At 41.1% G+C, this 17,129-nt stretch overlaps 1 protein-coding gene across 2 annotated transcripts in view; it reads left to right on the forward strand.

The window, feature by feature from the left end:
- Cdyl (chromodomain Y like) overlaps positions 1-17,129 on the forward strand; it is a 165,510-nt gene that overhangs the window by 93,772 nt on the left and 54,609 nt on the right. For both annotated transcript variants that reach the window (XM_020183089.2, XM_074082989.1), the window contains exon 2: positions 12,440-13,106. In XM_020183089.2, the coding sequence (XP_020038678.1) occupies positions 12,440-13,106 (667 nt within the window). The remainder of the gene's footprint in view (positions 1-12,439; positions 13,107-17,129) is intronic.

The raw sequence follows: 17,129 nt of genomic DNA on the forward strand, positions 1-17,129 counted from the left end.
AGGAAGGGAAACTGACCTGGATGTCGTTTTCTCATATAGGTGGATAGACCCCATGCATTGGTTGAGATTTTTGGAAAATACTTGAGGTCAGTAGCTGACATATTAAATGCCAGTCTAGCAGTTCAGCCCTTCTTTTTATTGCCTGCTGATGAGGAGACATTAGGGAAACAACTGCAGGCCAACTCCTGAGAAGAAGGCTGTTTTAACACAAGTGCCCAAACAATGCCCCACCCATGGTCACATTTCTCAGGGCTGGAAGACATTCTCACCAGTCGGAGGAACTCCAGCCCTTTTCATACAGTTAAAGGAGGGGAATTTATAACCACAAGAGGCTGAAAGCAGACAGTTTGGACTAGAACAACTCTCTTGGGAAATGGAGATGGGACTAGATGGTAACCGCTGCACTGCCTCATGCTTGCTTCTCCAGACTGTCCATCCTGCCTGCCAACCTCAGGTTCTGTGGAGATGACAGGAAAAGACGCTGTGGTGTTCATATTGGTTCCTGACTGCTGTGAAGGAGGTTACCCAGACATAGATGCAACACCTGTGGGAAAACAGCGACCAGGCATTAGCCCTTCCTGCTTCAAGAGCCCCAGTGGTTTCTAGCACTGATGAAGGCAACCCACTAGAAAAGAATATGCCTAATCTAAGTCAAGAGAAATTCTTGTAGTCTCTTCCATTGCTTAGAAAATTCTCCCCTGCCCCTTTCTTTAAAAACAAATGAAACCTAAGGGATGTCGTTATGACAGTGGGCCAACAAATGCCCACAATGAAGGTGTATGTCTTTAAAAGTTGCTGCCACATGTCAGGCCCGAAATAGTGAAAATGTGCCACTGGAGAGCAGCATGGCTGAGAGTGCTGAAGCAAGGCGTCCCTGAGCCAAAACCAGATGGCATGCATAGTGATCTTGTTCCTGAGAGGAGGCTTTCCAGTGAAGGAAGCTGAGCTGAACTACCACCAGGCCACACAAAGTAGGATGTACCCATGCCTGTTTCTCTCTCTGCACCCCTGCTTCTGACCCACATGCATGATTGAAAAATGCTTGGGGGTCACATGAGTTTCCCAGTACCCAAACAGGCTGCAGTCCAGGACATCCAGGGAACTTTGGGTTAGGGTGGGTCTCAGTATTCTTGGTTGTTGGGTATAGCCTCCCAAGTCACAAGCTTACCTAGCGTGGGTATAGGTGCTGTCTGGTTTATGGGGTCTAGCCACCTTTATCAGTGGAGAAGGCAGGTATCCTGTGGTATTTGTGGGTAGGGCGTGCTGGTCAATCCACTGTACTGTTATTACTATCCACCTGGATGATTTGTCAAAACTGACAAGTTGCATACATGTAGTTCCCTATCCCATAAGCACTAAGGAGGATTCTCTCACCTGGAAAGAGCTGTGAGTGGATTGGAGCACATATGGGTGTACCTGTGACCCCTTCTCCATGGCTACCCATTTCCTGATGCTGGGTGGTCAGAGTTGAGCACAGTGTCCCACCCCTGACACTTAAAGCTTTCCTTCTGTTGATGAGGTATGTCCTGTTGGTTGATACATCAGAAGCCTTAGCCTCAAAATCTCTGATGCCACTCATGTGGATGTCCCCCATCAAGGTCTGTTCTTTGATGAGACCAAATGGAAGTTCATCAGTGGAGGTGGCTGAGACACCCCAACGAAGTGGAGAGGATCCCTTACCATGCTAAGGTTTTTAGGACTGTGTCAGGCCGGTGCATGGTACACAGCCCCTTTGGTATTTAACTGTAACTGCTGATCCTTTGTCCCCCACATAAAAAAAGGAGGCCCAACTCCTTACTGGACTCTAGTACTGGCATTAGTTTGTGTCTCAGTGGGGCATTCTGCTTGGCCCATATAGGTCAAGTAGAGATCAGCGTCCTTTGTGTGGAGCACATTCTAACATACTGACTTGGCCACAGGTCTACCCCTCTAGTAAAACCAGCTACAAGCTGGCCATTTTCTTCATTCTGAGCTGTCAAAACCAAATGCCTGTCCCATGCAGGTCTTGTGACTCTCAGGCCTGATATTATTTCAATATTTTGTAGTTTTCAGTGTATAAATCTTGAACCTTACTTGTTAGATTATTCCTAAGTGATTTTTTGTTTTGCTTTTTATTAATTCAATCTTTTTATCAGTTCACATAGTTTATCTTAGAATTTGATTTCATCTGAGTTATCTAAATCATTGGTATGCTGTTACAGTCTCAGTTTTTTTTTCTGTGTAATTGATAGTAATGTTCCCCTACATTACTAATTTTAGTCACTTAAACTTCTCTTTTCTTTATTAGTATAGCTAAAGGTGTCCATTTTCTTCATCTTTTCAAAGAAACTTTTGATTTTATTGCTTTTTTTCTTTTTTTGCCTGGTATGGAATTTGAATTCAGGGCCTTGCACTTGTTAGGTGCTCAACCTCTTTTTTTTTTTTTCATTCATATGTGCATACAATACTTAGGTCATTTCTCCCCCCTGCCTCCAACCCTCCCTTACTACCCCCTTCCCCCCTCCCCCCAACTCCCTCCATACCTAGCAGAAACTATTTTGCCCTTATCTCTAATTTTGTTGAAGAGAGAGTATAAGCAATAAGGAAGGACCAAGGGTTTTTGCTAGTTTTGAGATAAGGATAGCTATACAGGGAGTTGACTCACATTAATTTCCTGTGTGTGTTTGTTACCTTCTAGGTTAATTCTTTTTGATCTAAACTTTTCTCTAGTTTTCCTGGTCCCCTTGTCCTGTTGGCCTCAGTTGCTTTTAAGGTATCTGCTTTAGTTTCTCTGCGTTGAGGGCAACAAATGCTAGCTAATTTTTTAGATGTCTTACCCATCCTTATATCTCCCTTGTGTGCTCTCGCTTTTGTCTTGTGATCAAAGTCCAATCCCCTTGTTGTGTTTGCCCTTGATCTAATGTCGGCATATGAGGGAGAACATACGATTTTTGGTCTTTTGAGCCAGGCTAACCTCACTCAGAACGATGTTCTCCAATTCCATCCATTTACCAGTGAATGATAACATTTCGTTCTTCTTTATGGCTGCATAAAATTCCATTGTGTATAGGTACCACATTTTCTTGATCCATTCGTCAGTGGTGGGGCATCTTGGCTGTTTCCATAACTTGGCTATTGTGAATAGTGCCGCAATAAACATGGATGTGCAGGTGCCTCTGGAGTAACTTGTGTCACATTCTTTTGGGTATATCCCCAAGAGTGGTATTGCTGGATCAAATGGTAAATCAATGTTTAGCTTTTTAAGTAGCCTCCAAATTTTTTTCCAGGGTGGTTGTACTAGTTTACATTCCCACCAACAGTGTAAGAGGGTTCCTTTTTCCCCACATCCTCACCAACACCTGTTGGTGGTGTTGCTAATGATGGCTATTCTAACAGGGGTGAGGTGGAATCTTAGTGTGGTTTTAATTTGCATTTCCTTTATTGCTAGAGATGGTGAGCATTTTTTCATGTGTTTTTTTGGCCATTTGAATTTCTTCTTTTGAGGAAGTTCTGTTTAGTTCACTTGCCCATTTCTTTATTGGTTCATTAGTTTTGGGAGAATTTAGTTTTTTAAGTTCCCTATTTATTCTGGTTATCAGTCCTTTGTCTGATGTGTAGCTGGCAAATATTTTCTCCCACTCTGTGGGTGTTCTCTTTAGCTTAGAGACCATTTCTTTTGTTGAACAAAGCTTTTTAGTTTTATGAAGTCCCATTTATCTATGCTATCTCTTAGTTGCTGTGCTGCTGGGGTTCCATTGAGAAAGTTCTTATCTATACCTACTAACTCCAGAGTATTTCCTACTCTTTCCTGTATCAACTTTAGAGTTTGGGGTCTGATATTAAGATCCTTGATCCATTTTGAGTTAATATTGGTATAGGGCGATATACATGGATCTAGTTTCAGTTTTTTGCAGACTGCTAACCAGTTTTCCCAGCAGTTTTTGTTGAAGAGGCTGTCATTTCTCCATCGTATATTTTTAGCACCTTTGTCAAAGATAAATTGGTTGTAGTTTTGTGGCTTCATATCTGGGTCCTCTATTCTGTTCCACTCGTCTTCATGTCTGTTTTTGTGGTGCTCGACCTCTTGACCCCTGCCACTAGTTTCTTTTGCTTTTTCCAATAGGGTCTCAGATTTATGCCCAGGCCAGCCTGGACTGTTATCCTCCTATATATGCTTACTTCATAGCTGGAACAGCAGGTGCACTCCACTATGATGCCTTGCGAACTTTTTGTCCAGGCAGGCCCTGAATGCACCTCTCAGGATTTTCCCCCTCCCTAGGACTATAGGCATGAACCACCATGCCCGGCTATTCTTTATTTAATTTAATTTAATTCCATCACTAATTCTTGTTTCCATTCTTATGTTTGCTTTGGGTCTTAGGATTTTTGTTTGTTTGGTTTTAATCTCAAGGTATTTTCTAGTTTATCTTGTGATTTTCCACCCCTTTGGCAAAATGCTTATGTTGTATGGACTGTTTAATTTCTATACATTGTTACACCCCAAATTCACAGTATGGGGTTGGGAGAGTTCCCTCTTGGTATGTTGTACATTCTATAGGTTTGATAAATATTTCAGTGTCATGTATCCACCATTATAGTATTATGCAGCATAGTTTTACTGCCCTTAAAAATCTTCTGTGCCAATACACTCCTCCCTTTCACAGTCCCTGAAACTCACTGATCTTACTGTCTCTGTAGTTTTGCCTTTTATAGAATGTCATAGGTGAAATTGGGTAGTACATAGGCTTTTCTAGTTTCATTTTTAAAATACATATTCATTAGGTAAAATTTTTTTGCTCCTTTCTCTCTTCTCCCATTACACATACGTTGGAATGTCTGAACATGTCCCATATTTCTCTGTGGCTCTTTTCATTTTTTTCCCTTTCATATTGCCTGATTTCTAGCCATCTTTATTCAATTCACTGATGATTGTGCCAATTCAAATCTACCATAGAGCACCTATAATGAGTTTTTTATTTCAGTTGTTTTACGTTTCAACTCCAGAATGTCCATTTCGTTATTTTGCATTTCCTGTTTATTAACACTTTATGTGTAATGTGACAATGTCTTTATACTTCTGTTTACATCTTTAAGCGTGATATCCTTACTTTGAACATATTTATATTGGCTTCTTTGAAGACATCATTATAACTGACATCCCTCCTCAGTGTCAGGTCCTGTTGTAAGTTTTCTTTTTGTTTTTATCTTCTATGTTTGAGTCACTTACTCCTGTTTTCTTGTGTGGGGTTTTTGAGGGGTTTTTTGTGTGTGTGTGTGTGTGTGGGATTAGGTCTTGAACTCAGAGCCTTCGCCTTGAGCCACACTCTACTAGCCCTTTTTTGTGATGGGTTTTTTTGAGATAGGGTCTCACAACTATTTGCCCAGATGGCTTTGAACCTCGATCCTTCTGGTCTCTGCCTCTAGCTAAGATTATAGGCATGAGCCACTAGCATCTGGCTTTTTTTTTAAACTGGGCATTTTAGGTTTTATAGCAAGATCCCTACTCCCTCCCTCTCTAGGAACTGCTGTTACTTTCTTGATTTTCTTGAAATCCTTTTCCTTTAGTTTGATGCCTTGTATGCAGCACCTCAGAGGGCACAGCTTGGCAAGCACACAGCACCTTGGGGTTTTAGTAGGGCTCTCTTTGTCTCTTTCCCAGATCTCTCGCTAAGCTTTTGGTTCCATGTGGTGCTACACTTAGTTTATTAAATTCTTAGTAATAGTTGGCTGCTCCATTGCTTTTGTCTGACAGTGGTCAGTTTGATCCCATTTAATTTGGGCAGGGCTCGTTTTTTTAATCCAGTCTCTGTGATTTGTGCTTAACCCATAGGACTGTTCTTAGCTGTTTTTTCTCTTCTCTGGTGAGCTAGGTGTCCTGTGGGCTCTTAATTACCATTTCCAAGGGCACCCTTAGGCTTGAATATCCACACATAAAGTCAGTTATTTGGGAGAGTGTTCTCTTTTGGACTGCCTTCTTTCCCTTTGGGTACTAGGCAGAATAGTAGCCTCTGGTCTTCTCAGGTTGCCTGTACCGCCATGAAACCTGCCCCCTAACAATAAGTTTCAGGCTCCCATATTCTTGTCCTCCACCCCTGAGCAGACCCTCCTGATGTCTGGTAGAGCTGTTACTCATTCCTGGGGGTTCTAGTCTTCTTTGAGAGGAGAGCAGAAGGAATGCTGTTGGCCTGCTTCTCATGGAGAGATGCAGTAAGCCTTGGCTGTGAGCTACAGGGTAGGCTATGTGTTTGGCCCCATCCACTAGAGTGAGCATCTCTGAACTGGGCTGAGGAAGGAGTGGGTTAGGGTCATGGCTCAGATGTCACAAACTTTCACTGTTCTTACTGAGTGTGAATAGATTCTCTTGAATACATGTTTCTGCTTTGCTCTATGCTCCTTAGGATACCTTGCAAAGTCCCCACCTCCCATTTTTCACCAGCTTTGGTAGTTTGGGGATAATGTCTGCAGGGCCCCTAAGTCCACTCTAGAAATGGAACATCACCTTTGTTTTCCAGATACCTGAATTCTGGGCACGTGTCTTTCTTCAGCAGGGCTGTGCAGACCTACTCCACCCACTGGCCCTGCTCACTAATTCAGGTCTTATGAGCTTTGTTGTTTGTTTTTCTAGCCACTCTGTTAGCTCCTAATCCAAAGTTTGTCTTCTGACACCTGAAGACACCTTTCTGCCACCCTGAACTCTGAGAAGCAGAAGCCAGCTGTGGTCCCCACTCTGGTTTTGGTTTCTTTTCAGTGCTGCCCAGCATCACCCAAGGATTGTACCACACAGCATTATCACTAGCCTTGAAAAAGATCAAACTTCAAATTTGAAGTGTGGTTTAGGTATCTGAGTGACTTTCACATCGTGATACAGCTGAAAAATCCTCTCAGGGCCCAGCTGTGCATAAAAACTATAAAATGTTACAATAACTTTTCTCCTTAATAGTTAAGACAGCTGTTTGAATGGCTGGTGTGACAGCTGTCATCTATGAAACCATTGCATTTTAAAAAGATCACCGGAATTCTTTGCTATCAGCAGGGTTTACATAAATATGATATTTCTCTGTAGTGACACTTTGCTGTTCCATATTATCCAGTCATTGGTATAAGACCCAAACCTGAGAAAAGTTCTTGGCATTGCTTCTGGTTTCACATCTATCTAGGCAGGCTTCTCACACCTTCTGGGAAGGACGAGATCAAGTAGAGGCAGCCAGTACTGCCACTGATAGGTACCGGTTGAGATACAATGTGCCTTTCCTCTGTGGTGGTTTTGCAGCCTTTTTTTTTTTTTCCTTATAAGCCAGATACTTGCATTTGCATGCCTTGCCCAGGTTTGTATTGTAGCTTCCACAATAGCAGAATAACACTGTCTAACTTCTCATCCTGGGCTCTAGCTAATTTGGGTTTTTCCTGTGGATTTCTGTTCATGTGTTCATGAGCCATTCTTTTATCCTTGCTTTCCTTTCTGTCTTCTGCAACCTTTAGCACACTGCAGCACATCGCTGAGCCTAGGGGTATCAGGGTATGGTCCAGGCAGATGAAGCAAGCTAGTGGTTTTAGGGTTTGGAAGGATTCATGTGGATTGACATCACCCTCTGTAATGTGTAATGTAAAGCAAAGCCTGATTTTACTTCCTCTTTTAGATTGAGTTTTAGAAGGAAATCTTTTTTTTTTTTTTTTTTTTTTGTGGTACTGGGCTTGAACTCAAGACCTACACCTCGAGCCTCTCCCCCAGCCCTTTTTTGTGATGGGTTTTTTCAAGATGGGGGTCTCACGAACCATTTGCCCGGGCTGGCTTCGAACCTTGATCATCCTGATCTCTGCCTCCTGAGTAGCTAGGATTACAGATGTGAGCCGCTGGTGCCCAGCCAGAAGGAAATCTTTTATGTAGACATAAAAGTCCATTATGATTTGCACTTTTCACTTCAAAGTTTACTCCATGTGTGAGTGTGGATAATATTATTACAAAATAGTGTCTGGGTAAGATTTTTCATGCCTTCCTTCATGGTGTCATGGCTTTAAAAAAAATCTTAGTAGAATTTGTCTGCAAATCTATACACCTTCTACAAAGAATTATTTTGTATGAAATTCTTTGCATTGAAATTCTGTAACTACAGAGGTTCCTGTACATACTTTGAGAAAGACAGTTCATGATAGATTTTGAAAACAGTTAAATGGGATGGGCAACTCAAAGAGCAGAACTGGAACGTGAAGAAAGATTTAGTAATAATGATGTGCTTGTGTTGTAATTGTTTTGCTCCCTCAGGAAATACTATTAGGTTTACTATTCCAATAACAATTTATAAAATCCAAACGATGCCTGTTTTTTTGTAGAAGATTAGTGAATGTTAGCTACTCATATGAGGAGTCAACAGGGGTTTCTCCTTTAAAAGGACATTTGTCCTTCAGTGGGGGTTGGAATATACCTCATGTCCCCAGTTGAATCTGATGCCTGAATTTGGTCTTATGCTTATTAGTAGGACTAAACTCCCACCCTTTGTCCAGTGTTCACTGAGCACTGAGTGGTCTCATGAATTGAAGACCAGTCACTCCAAAATCACGTTTCGTTGTCTAGTCGGACATGTGTCATGTGCTTTGCACATTGCATCCGTCACAGGAAGTAGTAGAGTGCCATGCTATATCTGTGCATCTTCACTGCTCCTGTACAGCCTAATACAGGGCTTGGCAAACAGTGGCCTGTAGATGGTTTGAAGAAAGCTTTTATTTTTTTAATTTTACTTTATTTTTGAATTAACATTCATTAATAATATGAGGGGGATTTCATTGTAATAATTCCATTCATGCACATAATGTACTTTGAACAAGTTCATCCCTTCAGTTATATTCCCCCCTTTCTAACACTGTTTGAATTTCAGTATGATACATGAAGCACTTTAATAGAGCTTACATTTTAAATAGATAAAAGATTAAAAGAATAATGCTATTTAATGGCACATGAAAGTTACATAATTCAAAGTTCAGTGTTCATAAATAAGAGTTTGCTTGCTTGCTTCCTTTTGACAGGACTGGGGATTGAACTCAGAACCTAGTGGTTGCTAGGGAGATGTGTTACTGCCAGGCCTTTGAGTGTTGGCTGTTTTGGAGATAGGGTCTTGCTTTATGCACAGTTTGACCAGGACCTCGATCCTCCTATTTGTGCTTCCCCACATGGCTGGGATGACAAGCATGGCCAACGCATGCACCCATTGGTTGAGATGGAGTCTTGCCTGAAACTGCGATCCCTGCCAGGCTCAGCCCTCTTTTTTGGCTGTATTGAGATTTAAACTCAGAACTGTACACTTGCTAGGCAGGGAGTTTTTGTTTGTTTGATGCTGTTACTGGGAGTTTTGGTTGGGGGCCTCTGCTCTTGCATTCACATGAGAGAAGATTTCAAGCAAGGTGTAAAATGTAGTGAAAGTAACACCAAAGTTTATTAACAAAAGGAAGAATATGTTCCCCTAGAGGAGTGGGCCATCTCAGAGAGTATAGGTGCATTTTTTTTACATCCCAGCTTTAGTAGGTTTAAGAGGAAGTCTTTAAAGAATCCCACCTAACTCAAGATTGATAGTTGGATTTTTTTTTTTTTCAGTTTTTTAAATCTCTACTGTGTGCTTTTCTTAACCATGTATCACCTGATCAAATTCCACTGGAAGGAGGAGAGACAGTTTACAATTACACCAAGATTAAAGTAGCATGCTAAGGTCGTTCTGGCCCATCCAGACCAGTTTTAATCACCTTTATCTTGCCTTGCCTTGGACTCCTGTAAAAGGTCCTAAAACCTTTTACAGATTTTTTAACACATTAAGACATCACTAATTATATTAATAAATTCCACCACAATCCTTCTGTGACATGCATTTACCCTCTGGTTTTGTCCTTAGTCTCCTTATTTCTACTTTGGAATAATCATTTGCTTTTAGGATAAAACCTTATTTTACCATGTATAAATAAACCTTTTTATTTAGAACATGTCCCTTACAACTTCTCGTATCTCTTCATGCTCTACCCTATTCCATCAGTTGTATCTCAGCATAAACCCTAACACAATCCTGTGAGATGCCTTAACCCTCCTCGTTTTGCTCTCGTCTCTCCAATTCCATTTGGAAACAATCCTAGGTGATTAGTAACTTTCAGAGACTAAGCTATATGTCATCAGGCATTGGGGAGTTTTTGGCCTTGCACAGTCAGACTGAGCCTGTCATTTGGGCTCTGAGATCTGTTGGTCAGCAAGAAGCAAGACCCTGTTGCCTGTCACAAACCATTCATTAAAGCTAGCAAGCTAGGATGTGATTCGTTATCAACATCTAAGCCTTGGTTCTCAGCCATCAGGTTTTCTGGTTCCCTGCCCAGCCCCTGTATCAGAGCTGCCTCATTCATTTTCATCTGTGCCTGCTTCCTTCTCCCAGTGGCAGAGTTGAGTGACTGGCAGACCTTGTGGCTCACAAGGTAAGCCATTTACTCTTTGGCACTTTATGATCTACTACTGCCTTCTAGCCACTGAGTAGAAGGCCACGGGGGGGGGGGTGTGTGGTGTGGGGTGTGTGTGTGTGTGTGTTACTCAGGCAAGTCAGAGGAGTATGAGCTGGGGGTGGGGCTGGGAACTGAAGGTTCAGGGGAGCTGTTGGCCCCGGAAGGGGAAATCCAGAAATACAAGATTTTGGAAGGTGGGAAAGAATGCCTCCCAGATCCCTGCCTCAGCTTTAAGGAAAAGGGGTTGTCTAGATGAGTGTACATGCTTCTGAAGTAGAAACCAGATACAGGGGGAACAAAAAGCATTAAACATAATTTTCCCATAAGAGATAATCCCTTTAACCCTTGCATTGAAAACTTTTAAACTACTGCTGCCATGAAATTGATTTGCATGGAATTTTCCAGAAATATATCTTTTACTTAAATTGAAATGCTTGCACCTTTATGCGTAACTATTCACATGAGGGGGAGCCAGGGAAATGAACTTTAAAAGCTCTCCTTGCTGTATTATGGACTGTAGACTCACTCACGCTGCACTGACATTAATTTTTGACTCAGAAGATCTCTTAGGTGTGAAATCTACCTCTTGATGGAACATGGCCTTTCTGTTCTTAATCTTCTTTGTACAGAGGGTATAATGTGCATTTAATTTTAGGCAGTTCTGTAGTTAGGAACTTTAGATCTCTGTATCTGAAGTCAGTATATTGGAGACTTTGTCAGTTTTTGTTTTGTTGTTTTTTGAGTAGGAGAAACAGTGAGGGTGGGGGTTTTTCCCCTCCTCCAGGTTATATACCATTGTATTCAATAAGCCTGTATTATATTGGAATATTAGAGAACTAGGCACATCACTCTGTCATTTAACTAGACTTGTGACTTTGCCAGAGACATCTGATCCTCTTTGGCATTTGATGGGCTTAGACCTTTGCACCTATAGACCTTTTAGCTGGCTTCTGCCTCCCAGACACCACACAAAGTCTTACACAACCATAGGGGAATCAGGCTGATGGTTTTTATACTACATGCAGGTGTTGCAATAGAGTCTGGTATTTCTGCAGTAACACAGGTGGAGATTATGTCAATTCTTTTTTTCTTCATGTGAATTGTAGGCCTTCCATTTACACTTAGAATGCCAAACTAGAATGTATCACAATAATCACATGCTTACAAGGCAAGGGTGTATGAGTTTATATATTCGATTTAGGATAGAGCGATTGTAAAATTCAAAGGTTAATAGCATCTTTCTTAAAAGATGTTAGCATAAAATTAAAACAAAGATTTGAGGATAAATAACTTGACCATCATAGAGAATTTCATTACTATGAACTGAGTGCTCAGAGTAACAACTGTGTTTCCTCAGTTAAAGAGTTCCACGCTACTGACTTTTGTAGCTGATCACCTGTTTCTGGTCACCTAAGGATGACCTGGCACAAGGCCACAAGGTGGCTAACATGGGTCAAACCATGATTGTAAGAACTGACTCAGGTGTTCAGAGTTCAGTGAGAAAAAAGAGACCATTGGAATCACAAAGAAATAAGCTACCCATTGTACATCCTGGTTCCTTTTTTCTTTTTCCCCTTCTTTTGGGTAACTAAAAGTGTGTCTCCAATTTATATTTAAAGGAAGAACACAGTTTCCTGTGGTGAAGCATTGCTGTAATTTTAAGATTTATTTTAACTGAAACAGCAACATGAAATTGTGAGTGTTAGTGTGACATCATGCAATGTTTCGATACATCCATATGGCCTACTTTTCAGTACTTACTGTCCACACAGTCAGAACATGAATTTTGAACTTTTTGCCTGAGGTCAATCAAGGAAATTGCCAGAATCCCAAGTGTTCTATTGCCCTTTTATTTTCAGGTGACTGGGGTTGAGGAAGAAAGATCATTTTCATGATCCATGGTGGTTTTTACTATTTTTTATGTTCCCTTATTGAACTTGTACCTTTCTCAAATAATAAGGATTTTTTGTTGTTGTTGTTTGTTTTTAACATGCAGGTTGAAAGTATTGTTGACAAAAGGAAAAACAAAAAAGGGAAGACAGAGTATCTGGTTCGGTGGAAAGGCTATGACAGTGAGGATGACACATGGGAGCCTGAGCAGCACCTGGTGAACTGCGAAGAGTACATCCATGACTTCAACCGCCGCCACAGCGAGAAGCAGAAAGAGAGTGGCCTGGCCCGCACCAACAGGACCTCTCCCAACAATGCCAGGAAACAGATCTCCAGGTCGACCAACAGCAGCTTTTCCAAGACCTCTCCTAAGACCCTAGTGATTGGCAAAGACCACGAGTCCAAAAGCAGTCAGTTGTTTGCTGCCAGCCAGAAGTTTAGGAAAAACACATCTCCATCTCTTTCAAGCAGAAAGAACATGGACCTGGCAAAATCAGGTATCAAGATACTTGTGCCTAAGAGCCCCATTAAGAGCAGGACCTCAGTGGATGGCTTTCAGAGCGAGAGCCCTGAGAAGCTAGACCCCATTGAGCAGAGTCCAGAGGACACGGTGGCACCAGAGGTAGCAGCAGAGAAGCCTGTTGGAGCTTTGTTGGGTCCTGGTGCAGAACGAGCCAGAATGGGGAGCAGGCCCCGAATACACCCACTAGTGCCTCAGGTGCCTGGCCCTGTGACTGCAGCTATGGCCACGGGCTTGGCAGTTAATGGAAAAGGTAAGTGTCTAGGTGGGCTGCCACAAGCTATTGCTGTGCACCATGGGCAATGACCCTAAAAGTATGGATCCTTTATATAAACATCGGGTTGTACTGGTGTATCCAGGACCTTTGAGAGAGTGTGCCAACTTTTTTCTTTTCTTGAAGCCATTGACATTTATCTCTTTAAGTGAGCATTAGCTATCCATTTGCAACCAATGGCTTTGTTGCCATATTGACTGGCTTGCTTTAAACAATGCCTCACTATAAGCAGGCGGTGTTGGTTTGTTTTTGTTGTTTGTTTGTTTTCCACCTATATAGTTCAGCATGGCCAGTATAGATTAAGAAGCCAGGCTGCTTCTAAATAAGCCATGCTTATTTGCATATCCAGTTGAGTAAATAGAAATGGTGTGCATGAAGGCATAGTTTACCTAATGGAGCTTCAGGTATTTGGTTGTTACCCTGTAATCTGGGATCCCAGATCCTGCTGCTTCTTGTTTGAGTAGGAGTGCACTCAGCCCAGTGCACATCATGGCATGCTATCCCCACTGGACCGGAATGGCTGTATCTTTATTGATGACTTAGGGCAGGAACTGTGCCACAGGTAAGGACTGAGACAGAGGTTGGCAACCCCTAGCCTGTGGGACAGATTACACCCACTGCCTTGTTTTATATGGCCTGCAGGCTAAGAGTGGGTTTTACATGCTCTAATAACTTAAAAAAAAAGTTGAGTCTATTTGCTAATGTGAAAATATAATAAAACATGGTTTGTGTGTATGTCCGAACATAGAATTTGATTGGAACACAGCTGCATTCCTTCACATACATATTACACAGCTGTGACCCTTCTCCCAGGGCAGAACTGAGTCTTTGCTATGGAGATGGTGTGGCTAAGTTTATTGGTCTGTGCTCTAGAAAGTAATAGTTTTGAGACTTGATTTATTTTTTAACTTTTAGGAGGAATATAAAAGCCTTCAGGAGCTCTGTGATCCTCCTTTTGTAGTCCACAAAAATTACTTACATGTACATTTTTATGGGAGGGAGCGCATAGTATTCAAAACTTTGACCCAACAAGGTTGAGAAACCCATTCCTTTGCTCTGAACCCAGAAGTGCAGCTTTGATTGGTTGCCACTTCCTATCTCTTGCTCCCCAAAATGAACTGGACTCTTCTTGTATTTCTCCATTCTGCTTTCACAAGGGAAACTCGCCCTCAGCAGAAGCCTCCATTCCTTTACATACGGAGGGCAGTGGCTCCTATTTAAATAAGTATTTGGTGTCTTCCTTTTTTAAAAATGCCTATAATGTAGCTGTGGTTAAAACCAAAAGGGACATGTAAGCATAGGGTCTTAAATTGCTTTAAATTGCTCTGTGGATTTTGTTAGGTTGGTGAGAATACTCCAAAATCCTCTGAGACCATCTTTCTCTAAACCACTGTTATCTTTATTTATATGCCTCTTGCTTACTTCTTTCTGGTCAAAGAGCACACCCAAACTTTATGTATTCCTAAAAATATAGTCTCTACTGAGAGAGAAGATAGAAGCCAGATGGAAATATTTTTAGGATAGTGGTAAGATCATCTTCAGTCTATATTGAAACCAGCCTTGAAGGTTAATAAGGAAAAGAATAGGCACCTCCTCTCATGGAATCCTCCTGAAGATTCAACATTGTAAAGCAGATGGTTTCTTGGGCAGCTGGGCCACCTGCAGAGTCATGTGGCTCAGTACCTTTGTCTCCCTAGTGCCTTCCCATGGCAGAGAGTGCTTTATCATTACTAGCATATCCTCTACTAGTCTGTGAGCTCCTAGAAGAGATACTGTGTCCAGGACATTGCTGCCACATAGCAGATTTTCTGCAAAACTCCATGTATGAAATGAGTCCAGTAAAGTGGGTGCTTATCAAAGACAAAAATGAAGAATAAATAGTGACAAATCCTTTGTGGCCCCTATCTCTGGCTCAGACCAGAAAGGAAAGGGAGTAACTGGGAAGAAATGCTAGTGAGATGACAAGAAATGAGGGCTAGAAATAAACATTTCAGAAAGCCGCCCATTTCTCTTCCTGAATGAAAAGAAGAGAAACAGTCCATGCACATAAAGTTTTAAAGCAGTTGCTTGTTTTTACTTTCCAGATTGATCTTAGAGCTGCATAAGAAAACTGATTTGTTTTTATAAAACTAATTGAAGTAGGTATTGGTAGAATTGTTAGGAAATGAACTTTCTCCTATTCAAAACATTAATCATGTGCTTTCAGGGAATATATTTGCCACTGAAAACAACAGATATGTAAATATCTGAACCAAAAGAATAAATGTTTCTGAGACATTTTAATACAAATGATTACTTTTATAGAGTAGCCATATGTGTATTTGATTTTTAACTATTTTAAGAATGAAATGAAGGTTTACAAGATGAACATATAAATCAAAACTACATTGAGATTCCATCTCATGCCAGTCAGAATGACTGTAATGAAGAAAGGAAAAAAATGTGGGCAAGGATATGGGGAAAAGAAACCCTTATACACTGTCTGTAGGAACATAAGTTAGTGCAGCCACTATAGAATCAGTATAGAGGTTCCTCAGAAAACTAAAAATAGGATGACCATATGATCCTGCTATACCACTCCTGGGCGTATGCCCGAGGAATGTAAGTCAGCATGCAGTAGAGATAACCTGCACATCCATGTCTGCTGCAACACTATTCATAATAGCCTGTCAATGGATGAATGGGTAAAGACGATGTGAGATGCATATATATACACAGCAGCCAAAAAGAAAAGTGAAATTATGTCATTTGCAGAAAATGGAGGGAACTGGAGATCATTGTGTTAAGCAAAACAAGCCAGACTCAGACAAGCATCACGTTTTCGCTCACATGTGGATCTAGATTAAAAAACAACAACAACAAAGAAAGTACAAGGGGAAGAAAGTCTGAGGGAGGGAAGTGAATATGATCAGAGTATATTATATATATGAAAATGATATAACAAACCCCATTTTATGCAAAAATAAAAATAGATGAATGTATGGTTTCACTCAGAGATGGGAGAGATTTTTAAATGTAGTTTGTGAGCATTTGTCGTCTTCTCATTGTCAGAAAGTTAAAGGTAATCTCTTGCTCTAATTGCCTAATAAATTGATCCTACAAAAGAAACAATTGTTTTTAAAAACTGGCTTATCGTGACTACTCTCTTGAATTCAAATGTGTAATTGGTGATCATTCCACCAGTAGAAAATCTGAGAAAATGCTGTTAGCAAATGTAAAAAGAACTAGTTGGTGTAAGATGTTAAGTCAAAGCCAAGGGAGTTGGTAGGAAAGTGACTGAAAGGACCTTAACACCCTTCCTTCCTAGAGAAAGTTCCCAGGGGAAACTGTTGGGCAGCTTTTTTTGCTGCTTCTGAGTGTGACTTTGTTTCTAAGAGTGGGAACAAATGATCTGGCTTCTCTATCTTTGTGATTATCAGGAAATGTTAGTACCACAGCAGTAGCTCCTCCCCTCCAGAAAGGGGCCAGAGAGTAATTAAGGCTCTGAAGTTAACCCCAGGGAAGATGAGGAAGTCAGACTAGAAACCAGCAGGAATGGCTGTTCAGCCAAGCCACAAAGGAAATGTCCACTTGAAATGACTGGGGGTATCAGAAGCAAGTTAGAGCAGGATAAGCAAAAAGTGTGTGTGCGGATTTGATCTCAACTTGAAAGAACATGCATTTATTAGCATCTCATGGTCTCACTTCTTCATTGTGAGGAGCAGATTTGCTTAAATTGAGAGAGGTTACACAAGTGAAAAACCAAACTAAAGAAGAATAAACCAAGCAGGAAGCAGACCCATAAATGTGCCATTTATTATTTCCAGTCTAGCTTTCTTAAGTATAGCAAGTACTCAGATGTGTGTAGATTTGAGTGCATAGTCCTGTAAATCTGGAGGTTTTTTCACTGGGTTTGTTGGGTTTTGTTTTGTTTTTTTCTGTTTTTCTCATTTTTTTTCATACCTGGTTTGATAATTAATTTTAGACTAGAGCCTTACCAAACCATTTGATGTAGCTTTCATC

The sequence above is a fragment of the Castor canadensis genome, chromosome 8 (assembly GCF_047511655.1).
Source record: "Castor canadensis chromosome 8, mCasCan1.hap1v2, whole genome shotgun sequence".
In the NCBI taxonomy this organism is placed as follows: domain Eukaryota; kingdom Metazoa; phylum Chordata; class Mammalia; order Rodentia; family Castoridae; genus Castor; species Castor canadensis.